Source organism: Microtus ochrogaster, unplaced genomic scaffold (assembly GCF_000317375.1).
Source record: "Microtus ochrogaster isolate Prairie Vole_2 unplaced genomic scaffold, MicOch1.0 UNK48, whole genome shotgun sequence".
NCBI lineage: Eukaryota > Metazoa > Chordata > Mammalia > Rodentia > Cricetidae > Microtus > Microtus ochrogaster.
In genome coordinates, this window is record NW_004949146.1 from 2,525,100 (window position 1) to 2,539,037 (window position 13,938).

Below are 13,938 nucleotides of genomic sequence, written 5' to 3' on the forward strand. Positions count from 1 at the left end.
CTTGGCCATCTCCCCTTCCCCACCCACTTTGTAAAGTTTATTTCTGACAGAATTTTTCCTTTAAATGTCTTCTAATTTCCTTCTGAATGTCAAACTGCTTAAGAACTTAGCTGTCCAGCAATTAAATCTGGATGTTTTAAATTAGTATCGGGAGCTGTTTATCAGTTATTGGAATTTTTTTTTTCTGCCTTTTCACCTTTCCCATCACCCGGTTCAGTCCCTTTGCCCTGATGCCATCCTTAGGCCTGTGCATGCTCCCCTTTAAATGCTTGCTACTAAGACGTGGCTCAGAATTGATCTTGGGACCTTCTGCAAAGTTTCAAGTCCACCATCACGATGTTTAATGAATGGTGGTTCTTCTTTGCCTTCTCTCCAAAAAAACTTGTTCAATAAACTTCATTCCGCCCCAATTTGCTTTTTCTAATGTGTTCATTTTTAATCATTACATAGACATGTTTATCAGTGGTCACTTGCTAATAGTCAGTTTAGAGCCATTCCTCCTTGAAGATCTTCCTGTGAAGAGCTCCAAGGCCCCTGAAGATGCCGAACAGAACATTTTTTTGGGCGTCTTCGTATGTATCCTACCTCATCTTCCTAGAACAGGCTCCAGTTGGATTTTCCACTAGACCTGCTGGAAGGCATTTATGGGCAAGACACCTAAGTGTCCTGTTGCCACAGTCAGACTAGCAGCCAAACCCGGAGATAACCTTCCACAAAAGCCTACCTGAAGCCCCTAACAACTTCTGCCCTTCCTTGCCTGGGAAACTGCCCTTCAGTACTCAGAAGGAGTTCAAGGATATGCTGAGGCCACTGGCCATCTGGACATGAGCCGAAGTTCTTCAGAGCGTCCCAGGTCCAGGATCCCTGCCCCTCTCCCTAGGGTGATTCAGACTGCTTGCTAGATCAGAGAAGTTGCCCAGGTCCTGGACCCCGCCTTGCTGCCAGCTCTTGGCTTATTTCAGCACCACTACGCGGACAGCTCCCGGGCGCGAGCCTCGTGCGGGAGGAGGCGCGCTGAGCCGTGGGCGGGGGAGGATCAGTGAGGGCGGGGAGGGCAGACGCTGGAGGACGGGCTGGGCCCGACAGCCCTCCCCGGGGGCGGCGCCCACCCTAGCCAGAAGCCGCTGAGCCCCAGAACTGACGGGAGACACCAGGAACCAGGTCGCGAGTGACTCTCAGCAAGTGTTGCTACGGAAAGATGCCAGTCCGCAGGGGCCACGTCGCTCCCCAAAACACTTACCTGGACACCATCATCCGCAAGTTTGAGGGCCAGAGTAAGTGTGAGGTTTTGGGGTGTGGGGGACTATCTGCGTGCTGGTTGGATGGCAGCAGGGGCCAGACTCTGTACTAACTTCTGATGGGGTAGAAGGAAAAGGAGGCGAAAGGGAGGGTTAGATTCTGAATACATAATGCTTCGTTTTGATGTCCCCAGCACCTCCTCATATGTTCTCTCTGAGGCAGAATGCACAGAATGCACCTCCCACAGCAGTTTCCTTGGTGTCCCGAACCCTGGCCTCCCCTCTCAGTCACTGTCCCGCTTACCCCTCCAGACCTCCCATGCCTCTCTTAGAGGTTTGCTTGACTTCCTGCTTTTCACCCAATAAGCTTGTCTAACTCCCAGATGGCCTCAGTCCTGCTTCCTGGTTCTGACCCCGAGTTCCGGGGGCCTTCCTCCCACCCCACTGACCCTAGCTGTCCTGGTCTTTCCTCAGCCCCCAGACCTGACTTCTGCACCTCTACTTTTCTGTTCCCTGACACAGTTATCCCCTCGGGGGAACAATCTTCCCCCCAGGACTCTTGGTCCTCCCACCCCACCCCACCCTCCTCCGACCTCTGCCTCCTTCATTCTGGTCCCTGCCTGCTCCTGCATGAAAATCCCCTTCTCAGCTGCCATGGGTCCCTCTAATCTTGGTCTCCCTACTACCCATTTCTGGCTGCCCAGGGTCTTCCTACCTTTCACCTCCCACTCCAGGTCGCAAGTTCCTCATCGCCAACGCACAGATGGAGAACTGTGCCATCATTTATTGCAATGACGGCTTCTGCGAGCTCTTTGGCTACTCCCGGGTGGAGGTGATGCAGCGACCCTGCACCTGTGACTTCCTCACAGGCCCTAACACTCCAAGCAGTGCTGTGTCTCGCTTGGCACAGGCCCTGCTTGGGGCTGAAGAGTGCAAAGTGGACATCCTCTACTACCGCAAGGATGGTGAGACACAGTTGGGCCAAGGGTTCTGCGGGCCGTCTTTCTCATCCATCACAGAGTGGCCTGGGGGAAGGGTTTGACCTAAGAGTCAAAGACAAATTTTATCCTTGCTCTGGTCCTCAGTTTTATTAGCAGAGGGAGGCAATGAGCCCTGGATGTCTTCTAAGGGAGTTGAGACAGGGCTGAGCCAACTCTTGGTCTAGGACAGGGGTTCTTTCTTGCTCTACCTTTTCTTCCCCATTTCCTGGCTCTCCATTCTGTCACTGTCAGCCCCAGCTGTCAAGCAGCTGGGATGGAAATTAACCTTCCCTCATCTCTGTCTGCTCTGAGGATTAAGGGAGGAGCCAGCCCCCAAGGCCTCTATGGCTAGCCAATGCGTGGGGGCTGCTGACTGGAAAAGAAGACCGGGCCTGGTTCACTTAAGTCCATCTCTTTGGGAGGGTAGGGTCTTGGCTTTGCCTTAACCAGGTGATTTACCCATCTGACCCTTGTATTGTTACTGTTGCCCAAGTCCTCAGAAAGCTCGACAGAAACACAAGCCAGGAGTTGATGACCAAGAGACCAGCAGTCTTTTTGGGTCTCCCTTCAGGAGATGGGTTCCTAAGTGGATGAGGGTGGTGGAGCTACAACCAGAAACTGAAAGTTTCGCAGAAATCACTGGGGTCTCCCCACCCAATCTGGTTCTTCATCAGAACTACCTAGGGCCGTGTTTTGCAAAGCGTCCCTTCCCTAGAGAGAGCCTGACTCATAAGGTGCAAGATGAAGCCAGGCAGGTGTAACTGGAAAAAGACATCTCCCCAGTGGTTCTGATTTGCTGCCAATTTTAAGAACCATTGGTTTAGATAACTCCCTTCATTCCATAGGTGTGTTAGGCCCTTTCCTGAGATCCCATTGTCAGGGGCCAACTGGAACCTTCCCTTGGAGATGTTTGTTCTAAGTAATCCCAAGGAAGAAAGGACCTCAACTCTCTCCAAGCTTGGAGGCAAGAGTTTGGGGGTGAGAAACATCCATAAGAGAGAAGTTACCCCCATGGAAAAGAGCATGAGGACCATCAGAGTGTACAGAGCAGGCACCTCTAGATTGGGACAAAGGGGTGCTAAGAGCCCAAGTTCCAGAGGCTTGGTGTGTGCATGGAACGTGTGTGTGTGTATGTGTGTGTTTATGGGCTTCCAGGAGCTTCTCACTCAGATCCTGGCCGCCCCCTGGCTGTTCCTTTCTGTCGCTAGCCAAGAGAGTCGCAGGTGGGAGATGCTGCCCTAGAGGAAGAGAAGAGCGGGAGGCTGTGAAGAATCTGGCTTAGGTGGGCTGTACTCACAGGGTTAATTAACAAAGTCAGAATATTTTTAAAAGCTGTGACTTCACCTCTCCACCATCATTGCAAGGAAGAGGTGACAGTCAGAGGAGGGAGAAGGGTCCCCAAGGAACAAGACACAACAGGAAGTGAAGGTAGCAAGGGAGTAAGTCCTTTCTGTGTCTTTGCTTCACCCCAGAGCTCTACCTGTACCCCAGAGAGTGAGAGACAATCCTAAATCCTGGGGAGGGGAGGTCAGAGCTTTCAGACCCGTAGATATCTGGACAAAGGGCAAAGTTCAAAGCCAAGTTTTGGCCCCTGAGATCAAGATTCAGATCTTTAGAAGTTTGTTGAGGTTCTTTAGGCAACAGAAAGGACCCTGGGAACCTAGTCTTGGAGACCAGCTTTGGATAAAAACAGAGAATAACCATATGTCCAATGCCCTATCATTCCAGGCTTCACCCTTTCATCGCCAGGCCTTCCTTGTCCTGCTATTTAACCTCTGATCACCTGGACCATCCTTAATTGACCTGAAACCAAAAAGAGCCTGCATTGCCCCGTGGTGCTCAGATAATTTATGTCCACATTAACAGTCCACTCTGACCATGGGACTCTTTTTTTAAAAGAGTAATCTTCATGTGCATACATATTCCTGCCAAAAGTCATCCTAACGGTGATTTCTTCTCTTTCTCTTGGCCCCAACCCCTGACACCAGGATGGTGGGAAGAGGCCCTGAACACAGCTCTAGCTGGTTTATTTATAACCCCCACCACTATTTTCTTGTTGAGATAGGGTTTCTCTGTGTAACCTTGGTTGTCCTGGAACTCACTCTGTAGATCAGGTTAGCTCGAACTCACAGAGATCCACCTGCCTCTGCCTCCTGAGTGCTGGGATCAAAGGCATGCGCCACCATGCCCAGCTTCCTCTTTCCCTTTAGAAGGGTAATCTATTGAAAACTCAAGTCACAGTCCGTATCCACCGAACTACAGTTGTGTGTCTGCATAGCGGGCTCACAGACCAGGGTACCCGATAAAAAATGACCCTATCAGAGAACCGTAGAAATCAGAGCCTTTCCCCTATCTCCCTGTCAGGAAAGAAAAATCCCAACAGCTAAGGAAGGGAGACTATGGCAGAGCTAGAACCAATAATTGTCCAGAGGGAGGCACGGGCTGCACTGAGATCCTTAACCCCTGCATCTGTCTTGACGGACACCTCCAGAGGGTCTAGCCTTGCTTGCCTTCACCAGGCAATACTATACTCTGATAAGTCCAAACCAGAGTCCCTAGTCCCCAAGCTAGACTAGAGGAGACCTGCAATTTCTCTGATCTGTAGCTACTGATACGAAGGACAGGGCAAGGATGAGGTCAGGGACTGTCTTCACTCTCCCTCTGTGTTTTCCACATGCTGACCCACAAATGCCAGAATGGTAAAGCCAGGAGCTGCATGATGCAGCTGGTAGTATCAGCTTGCAGCATCAGCCCCAAAGGGCTCTCAACCCAGCACTAGATGTGGTGCACATAAAGAGATTGGGGCAGAGCAAGGGACGTGGCTTAGTGGTAAAGCATTTTTCTGGCATGCATGAGGTCCTGGGTTTCAAACTCAGACCCCCCCCCAAAAAAAACCAAAAGATAACAAAGAGGCTATGTTGAAGAGAAGGTGAGGGTCAGGGTGGGGAGGGGTAAGGGATGTGAGTCATGAAAAACAAAATGAACATAGCCAAGGGATAGAAGAGCAGAAGTGGGGTGTTCTAGGGGCCAGACTAACTCACTGATCATTATTGGAGAGGACACTCCTAGAAGGAAGAAGAGGCAGAGACTGGCTCTTCCTCCAGGGACCAATCACAGACACTGGCACACTGCCACTCCTGAGCACAAGCAAGAACAATTTACTCCCTCTTCCACTCACCCAGTTACTTGTGACCTCTGAGCCACAGGTATGAGGATAGCCAGATTAGGTTGTAGGTAGAGAAAGTACCCGGGCTTTTTGCCAATCCTCCTAGACCCCTATCTATCACCAAAGTAGCCTGCCTGTGGATGGGACATGAAAAGCCACACAAGAACCGTACCAACTTCCCAGCTCTTACTGATAGGAGGGTCCATTCCAAGTCTGTGCATCAGTGGGGGTACAACCAGTTAAAGCTAGCCCTGTGAACTCCCAGGGACATAGAAAGTCTGGTGCACCTGCCCTTCTGCCCAGCTCTACCCCTCCCCCACTTGGTACTAGGTTGATTTCCCCAGTACCAGAGAGACTAGGAGCATAGTGTGTGGCCTTAGGGACAGGAACATCACCAGGCCCCACACTGACCAGAGTCACTGCAGCACTATGAGACCGAGAGTAAGTAGCTCAACAGGCAGGCAGTGTCTCTGGTGTGGATGTCTCCCCTGGGCCCAGGCAGCAGCTGGCAGATGGCTGCCTGGTGCCTACGCGTCCAGGAATCTGATCCAGGAGATTCCTTGCTCCCTGGAGGAAAAGTGGGAGGGAAGATGGGGAGGCACAGTTGCACCCCAGTTTCGAAAGTGAATGCTAAGTCAGGGAAAGATGAAGAGTGGTTCCAGTGGTCCCCACAGTACCAGTGTCCCTACTAGATAGCTTGCATCCATTGTCCCCCCACATTCACTCAAGCTTGCTCTCCTTGTTAACCAGCAATCCCGGGGACAGATGATACAGACTCAAACCTGCCCTCTGGAAAAGCAGCTTGGCTTTCTGATTTGCATGGTCACCTGAGCCTGCTGTCCCTGGGGATCCTTTTGGAACTGACACCTAGCAATAGTTTGAGTTAAGATAGATAGTACACCTAAGGGGTGTCTACCCCAGACTGGACTCTGAGATAGGCAGCATCTTAACTCGTATTGACCCACCTGCCAGTGAGTCCATGGCGTGACTCTAGAGCAAGGGGAGGGTAGTATGGCCAGAGGCAGAAGGTGCCAACAGCTGGAGCTGGGATGGTAAAATGTTCCGTTTCCACAATGCCTTCTCCCTACCCCACCCCTTTTATATCAAAGCCTTTCTACTCCTTGGTCCCTGCTTCTGCCTGGGGCCGCCATTCCAGCTCTATCATCAACGATGAGACCCTTTTCCTTTTCCCTGAACCTCTTATCTGCTGGGAAACTAGGGGTCCTCACCCCGTGTCTCCTGCCAGCTCCAGCAAATCACTTTCTCCGAGCTCTCATGTGCCTGCTGCCAGGACCTCCTAAGGCCTAATGTGCCAGTTGGCTTCGTGCCCAGCTCTTGATGTGTTCCTAGCAAGTTCCTTCCAGCGTCAGGGAAGCAGGCATCTTGGTGGGATGGCTATAAGGGAGCTGAGCCCAAGGCCATCCAGAGCTACAGGAGGATGGCATGCCCTCCCTCACTGCCCCCACTTAATCCACCCCCATCTGCTCTGTTTTAATTACCACAGAAGCAAACCTCAGGCCTAAGCTCTGAGCTGCGGGCTGAGCATGAACTGGACCTGATGCCATATTATCTCTAATGAGCAGCTCTGCCCCGAGGAAGCCGGGGGCGGGCAGGCGGGCACCTGCTGGACAGCTTCACCCACCCTCTGCCAAATAGCTCTGGTCACTGCCCGGGCCCCTTCTCTCCAGTGGCTATCTTTCACTTGACTTTCACTCGGACCACTGCAGGAAGGGCCTCCTCAGTAACCAACCCTATCCCCCATAATGGGATTTGCAGCCTCCAGCTTCCGCTGCCTGGTCGATGTGGTACCTGTGAAGAATGAGGACGGGGCTGTCATCATGTTTATCCTCAATTTTGAGGACTTGGCCCAGCTCCTGGCCAAGAGCAGCAGCCGAAGCCTGACCCAGCGTCTGTGGTCACACAGCTTCCTAGGCTCTGGTGAGTGCTGTGGTGGTAACAGTAGCGAGAATGGGTCAAGGCCACCACCCTGGCCCTGGCTCCTCTAACCCTCACCCTGATTTCAGAGGGCTCTCACAGCAGACCGAGTGGACCGGGGCCTGGCCCAGGCAGGGGCAAATACAGAACCGTCAGCCAGATCCCACAGTTTACACTCAACTTCGTGGAGTTCAACCTGGAGAAACACCGCTCAGGCTCCACCACAGAGATCGAGATCATCGCTCCCCACAAGGTGGTGGAGCGGACGCAGAATGTCACTGAAAAGGTCACCCAGGTATGGGTCTGAAGGGCAAGGGTGGTGGGCTGCGTTAGACCTCCAGGGTCCCTTCCAAGGCATTGGACCTCAGCTCTTCTGAGGTGTGACTTGTCAACCCCCCTCACGTCTTGGTCTGAGTCTTCCTCCTCCTGTACAGTTTGAGTCTGGTTCTTAAGACATGAAGGTTTGCCGTGAGACCACGTCCCAGCTCCTGAAACCACCAGAGGTTGAGATTCACAAGGCATGTGAGTTCCTTCTAGGCCTAGAGATGCCAGAAATGTAGGAGGAGAGAGCACACAGGCCACCGTAGGGCCTGCCTAAGGCTCTGCCATCACAAGGAGGGAGTAGTACAAGGATCAAGACCATACAAAGAAAAGAAGAAAGGGGATGGTTTGAGCCCTGCCACGGCCACTTACAGTGGATGATGGCCACTCCCCCTCAGTATGCACACAGGATGCCTGGCAGAGGCAAGGCAATACTGGTCCTGCTAGCTAACTTTGAATTATCGGTAATCCACCCCTAAATGCCCCTCCTGTGCAGCTGCTATTTGGTCAGCCCAAAGCAAATGTCCCTTCCTGAATCCCCCCTTTCAGCTGACCCCACAGTCCCTTCTCATTGGGGCTTGTTGGCCTGCTTCTTCCAGAGGGAAATGAATGGAATCCTGCTGGAGACTCGAGTGACCAGGATCCGGGCACTGACTCACTATGTGACCTTGGACAAAGGACACCCCTACCTTTGAGCCTCAGAGCTATCAAATTCAGGAAAGAATTAGACCAAATGGTCTCTGAGGACCCATTGACATTAAGTAGTGCCAACTCAGGAGACAGAATGAGCTTTGTTAAACCATGGAGAAGAGCTAGGGCACCGATGAACAAGGGACTGGGAGGGACAATCTTTTTCCTGCCCCTGCCAGCGTCAGGTCCCAGGTGTGGAGGAGACCGTGTAGCCTCACAGACAGGGCTAAGAAAAGACCTGGCAGAGAGGTGAGTTCTGGCATCCCAGGGCGTGGCAACGTGACCTGCCTCTTTGCATCAGGGTTCAAGCTGCCAGGGATGCTTTGGTGAGTCCTGGTTGAAAGTTCATGTGGACCCAGAGCTGGCTAGGTGAAGAGACATGGGCTATTGGGCTGAGTAACCATGGGGTCAGGGCTACATAGAGGGGTAGAGAAAACACAATGAAAAAAGATGGTCCCAGTCTATGTAGGATCCCAGGTGGGTTCCTGGAAAAATAAACAATGGGCAAAGGCCAAAAGACAGACACAGCAGAATACTGTGGTTCCCACTGAGGAGTCTGGATGCCAGATCAGGACCACTTTAGTGGAAATCAGTCCTCAGACTGGTTTCTTTCTTCCTGTGATCCCATCTACTGATGATCTTGTCTGCAAGATCAAGCAAAGCCTTGCGTGGCTGATTTCCTTAAAACGGAATTAATGGTGGAGGACTCAGTGGTCAATCCCTCATCGATCCTATCATCTTGGAACACTGTCGAAGGAGGAGGATGGAGTAGGGATGACCCAGAAGCAAACAGACCCATCGTGTTTAATCACAACCCTATGCAGTTTGTTGTCCTGTCTTACACACAAGGGAACAGGGGTATCACAGGTTACACGGCTTGTCCTAAGGCACAGATAAAACAAACAGCAACCCTGGAATTTAGGCTGAAGTGCCTGGCTTCAAAACATATGTGCTTCCTAATTCCCCAGATGCCTTGTTACATGCTAGGCAGCTGGAAAGAGCCTGGGAATTGTTGGCTTCTGTCTTAGCAACTGTCCATTGTTATAGTCTTGGAGGCAAGGGAACAAGGGCTGAGGAAGCACTCTACAGATTCATGAGGTTTATAGATGGAGCTCCATGGAGCCCAGGACCTGTTGAGGTCCATACTGGCTCAACTCTAAACCCAAATTTGGCTCTTTCTATGGGATGTTCTGTGAGTTGGCCTAGGGAGGACTCTCATTGGCCCTCAGGAGTGAAGACTCATCTGGAAGTGACTTGTTTCCATCAAGAGCACCAAATTTAGGTTGGGAGGTTAGCTCAATGGTAGAATACTTGTCTGCCATGTATAGTAAGGCCCTGGGTTTAATCTCTAGCTCTAAAACAAACAAATAAACAAACAAACAGAACCAGTAGGCCTCCAAAACCTATCGAAGACAAACAGCCTACCAAACCATCTCAACCCAGGCTCTTCCTGGAACATAATCAAGATGGCGCTAGCCCTGGCCCTGCTCACCCCAAGAGAGGCTGTTTCTGAGAAAGCTTAGGCTTCCTGGAATCAACCATGTGGTAGGGCTGTGTTCTCCTCCTTTCCTTGACCTCCTCCCAACATGTCTGTCCCTTAATAAACCTGCTCCCTTGTGTGGCCTTCCTCTGTCACCCTGCCTTTCATGACCTTTATGACCCACCCACAGCTTCCTCCCCCACCTACCCATAGATCTGTCTTACTAGTGCTGGCTGTTCTCACTGGTCACTATGGCTTCCATCCCAGGTCCTGTCCCTGGGTGCAGATGTACTGCCAGAGTATAAACTACAGGCGCCGCGCATTCACCGAGGTACCATCCTACACTACAGCCCCTTCAAGGCTGTGTGGGACTGGCTTATCTTGCTTCTGGTCATCTATACAGCGGTCTTCACGCCCTACTCAGCTGCCTTTCTGCTCAGCGACCAGGACGAATCACAGCGTGGTACCTGTGGCTACACCTGTAGCCCTCTCACTGTGGTGGACCTCATCGTGGACATTATGTTTGTCGTGGATATTGTCATCAACTTCCGAACCACCTACGTCAACACCAATGACGAGGTGGTCAGCCACCCCCGACGGATCGCTGTGCACTACTTCAAGGGCTGGTTCCTCATCGACATGGTGGCTGCCATCCCTTTTGACCTGCTTATCTTCCGCAGTGGCTCAGATGAGGTGAGCACACCTGTTGCATGCTACTCTGAGCTTCAGCTGAAGGTTATACTTGATTTCCCATATGGGCCACACTACTATCCCTCCACACCCCCGTGGCCCTATTCCAAGTTCCCCTCCTTCTCCCTCCTGTCTGCCGGGAGAAGTAGCTTCCTTCCCATCTTGCACTCCTGCATCATCTCTATGCAACCTCCTCTGACCTGCTCCCGCTCCCGTTGGACGTCTCTCCTAGCAGCCTGAATATTGGTCTGTACTTTGGCTGAGAACCCCTTATGTTTCTTGCCTTATATTCTACTGCCCAGTGCCTGGTACTTTCCTGCGTGTTTGTGGAATGACTGCCCTCCCTGGCTTTCTCCACCTTTCCCTGCCCCCAGACCACCACCTTGATCGGGTTACTGAAGACCGCACGCCTCCTTCGGCTGGTGCGCGTGGCTCGGAAGCTCGACCGGTACTCTGAGTATGGCGCCGCGGTCCTTTTCCTACTCATGTGCACCTTTGCGCTCATCGCGCACTGGCTGGCTTGCATCTGGTACGCCATCGGCAACGTGGAACGACCCTACTTGGAGCCCAAGATCGGCTGGCTGGACAGCTTGGGTGCACAGCTCGGCAAGCACTACAACGGCAGTGACCCAGCCTCTGGACCCTCTGTACAGGACAAGTATGTCACGGCCCTCTATTTCACCTTCAGCAGCCTCACCAGTGTGGGCTTCGGCAACGTGTCGCCCAACACCAACTCGGAGAAGGTCTTCTCTATCTGCGTCATGCTCATTGGCTGTGAGTGTGACCTTGTCCTAGGCAGGGTGCTACCCCATGTGTGCAGCGTGTGGATTTGTGTATTCGCGCGTATACCTCATAGGGAGATTTTTAGCAACTGTTGAGACGCTGCTCTGGGCAAAGTCATTTGCAGGGCACAATGTAAAATAAAACATGGAGCCCTTGTTTAAAAAATTATTTTTAAAAATTTAGGTAGTGACAGTTGAGAGCAACCTGGGTTCTTAGCACAGGCTTTGTGCCATGACGCTGGTCCTACCAGCCACTCCTTTTGAGTACTCACAGACATCCAAGTCAAATTCCCTTAGGAGCCCAGTTTCCAGAGGAGAAGCCAAAGGTCTTGACTTTGTAGGAGGCCCACTCTCTAGTCCTAGGGCCAGCCCAGGGGTCAGCTGGAAGGCTGGGTGTTCAGAGTCTTGGCACAGAGCTTCCTGCCTCCCCAAACACCTGGTTTAAAAACTCTAGAGGTGCTGTGGAAATTTACACATTAGGTTGCCATGTTCGAAGCATTTAGAAAAACAAAAACAAGGAAATGGAAAGGGGGGGAGGTGAAAATGAGAGGCCAAGAGTTTCTCCTGTATTTTATTTTTGCAACTCAAGGGAGAAAACACATCTGAGCTTGGGGGGAGGGGGAAATGCCCTAGTTCTTTCTTGGAAGAAGTCTGGCCTCAGAACCTGGAAGACGCCAGGTGGCACAAAGTAGAGCCCAGGCACCTTTGTCCCTTGTGTGTGCTAGTGCTGTACTTGGCGCTTCTGCTCTCACCATGGACAAAGAGGGGGGGCTTACCCGCGGTGCTGCAAAGACTGGGAAGCCAGGAGTCACCCGAGAGCTCCCCATTCACATCTTGCCCCGCCCCCAGCCCTTATGTACGCCAGCATCTTCGGCAACGTGTCGGCCATCATCCAGCGCCTGTACTCGGGCACTGCGCGCTACCACACGCAGATGCTGCGTGTCAAGGAGTTCATTCGCTTCCACCAGATCCCCAACCCGCTCCGGCAGCGCCTGGAAGAGTATTTCCAGCATGCCTGGTCCTATACAAATGGCATCGACATGAATGCGGTGAGCCCTGAAGCCCTAATGAGGAGTGAGTGGGCCACCAGGTGTGACTCATGCCCTGGGGGAGGTCCAGGGCCCGGTGTAGCTTGCCCCACACCCCTACTTCCCACACCGCACGGCACCCACAGCACTCACATCTCCAGCTCAGAGGGACTCGCCACCCCCCCCCCCACCCGCAGGTGCTGAAGGGCTTCCCTGAGTGCCTGCAGGCCGACATCTGCCTGCACTTGCACCGTGCGCTTCTGCAGCACTGCCCCGCCTTCCACGGTGCCAGCAAGGGGTGCCTGCGAGCCCTGGCGGTCAAGTTCAAGACCACGCACGCGCCGCCTGGGGACACGCTGGTGCACCTGGGCGACGTGCTCTCCACGCTCTACTTCATCTCCCGAGGCTCCATCGAGATCCTGCGCGATGATGTGGTCGTGGCCATTCTAGGTGAGTCATGGGGGTTGCCCTGGACATTGAGGTTGGAGAGGACCTACCTGGACCACCTTCTTCCTAATGAGTATCGTGATACCTTTTACTGAACAACTGTGGGCCAGGTTGGTCATCAGAGAGTTTTTTTTAAAAAGGTTTTGTTGTTGTTTTGTTTTTTTTTTAATGATTTATTTATTTGTATTTTATGTACATTGGGGTTTTGCCTGCAAGTGTGTCTGTGTGAGGGTGTGGGATCCCCTGGAACTGGAGTTACAGACAGTTGTGAGCTGCCTTGTGGGTGCTGGAAATTGGACCCAGGTCCTCTGGAAGAGCAGTCAGTGCTCTTAACTGTTGAGCCATCTCTCCAACCCTTAAATGTTTTTTGCTTTGTTTAAAATTTTTTGTAATTCATTGTGCTGAAATACAGCAGCAGGTAGAGGTCACAGAACGACTTGGTCCCTTTGCTCCTTCCACCATGGGGGCTCTGGCAATCGAACATAGGTTGTCAGGCTCGGCCACACGCCCTTTAATTTCCTGAGCCATCTTGCTGGCCCTAGCGAGTTTTTTTTTTTTGTTTTTTTTTTTGTTTTTTTTTTTCGAGACAGGGTTTCTCTGTGGCTTTGGAGCCTGTCCTGGAACTAGCTCTTGTAGACCAGGCTGGTCTCGAACTCACTGAGATCCGCGTGCCTCTGCCTCCCGAGTGCTGGGATTATACCCAGCCTGAAGACTCCTTAGCACATTTAGCGCAGCTCTTTGCTTGTCATGTGACCTCGGGCAAGTCTGCTGACTTCAAGTACCTCGGGGTCCTCTATCTGCATCTTCCTTATTCTTGACCCCAAGTCTCCAAGTCTAACATCAGCCATATCCCATCTTGATCTCCATGACCTGGTTCTCTTCCAGCCCCCTTTGCCCACCATCTCCATCACCCTGCCCTCAGTGGCTGGTCACCCAGGGCTGCACTCTGCTCTCATCCCACTTCCGCCTCACCTGGGCCAGCCCCTTGCTCCCACAGGCTGAGCCACAGGAATCCTCAGAGCTGTGTCCTAGTCCCAAGGTCTCCTTAGATCAAAACAGGTAGACTTCTGGGAATGTGGCTGTTGGTAGGGAGCTTGCCTAGCATGTGTGAAGGCCTAGATTCCATGAGTGATACATGCTCAAAGATAAACTAGGCTCTGAGAGACCCTGTAAGAAAAAAA

The 13,938-nt window shown here is 52.2% G+C and overlaps 1 protein-coding gene across 3 annotated transcripts in view; it reads left to right on the forward strand.

Annotated features, from left to right (window-relative positions):
• Positions 1-1,121: 1,121 nt before the first annotated feature.
• The window catches only part of Kcnh6 (potassium voltage-gated channel subfamily H member 6), a 20,246-nt gene continuing 7,429 nt past the window's right edge, over positions 1,122-13,938 (forward strand). For 2 of the 3 annotated variants that reach the window (XM_026777199.1, XM_026777200.1), the window contains exons 1-8: positions 1,122-1,274; positions 1,973-2,203; positions 7,161-7,322; positions 7,409-7,614; positions 10,078-10,503; positions 10,875-11,274; positions 12,132-12,331; positions 12,508-12,760. In XM_026777199.1, the coding sequence (XP_026633000.1) occupies positions 1,199-1,274; positions 1,973-2,203; positions 7,161-7,322; positions 7,409-7,614; positions 10,078-10,503; positions 10,875-11,274; positions 12,132-12,331; positions 12,508-12,760 (1,954 nt within the window). In that variant the 5' untranslated portion in view covers positions 1,122-1,198. The remainder of the gene's footprint in view (positions 1,275-1,972; positions 2,204-7,160; positions 7,323-7,408; positions 7,615-10,077; positions 10,504-10,874; positions 11,275-12,131; positions 12,332-12,507; positions 12,761-13,938) is intronic. The other variant, XM_013354550.2, reaches the window with a different exon arrangement.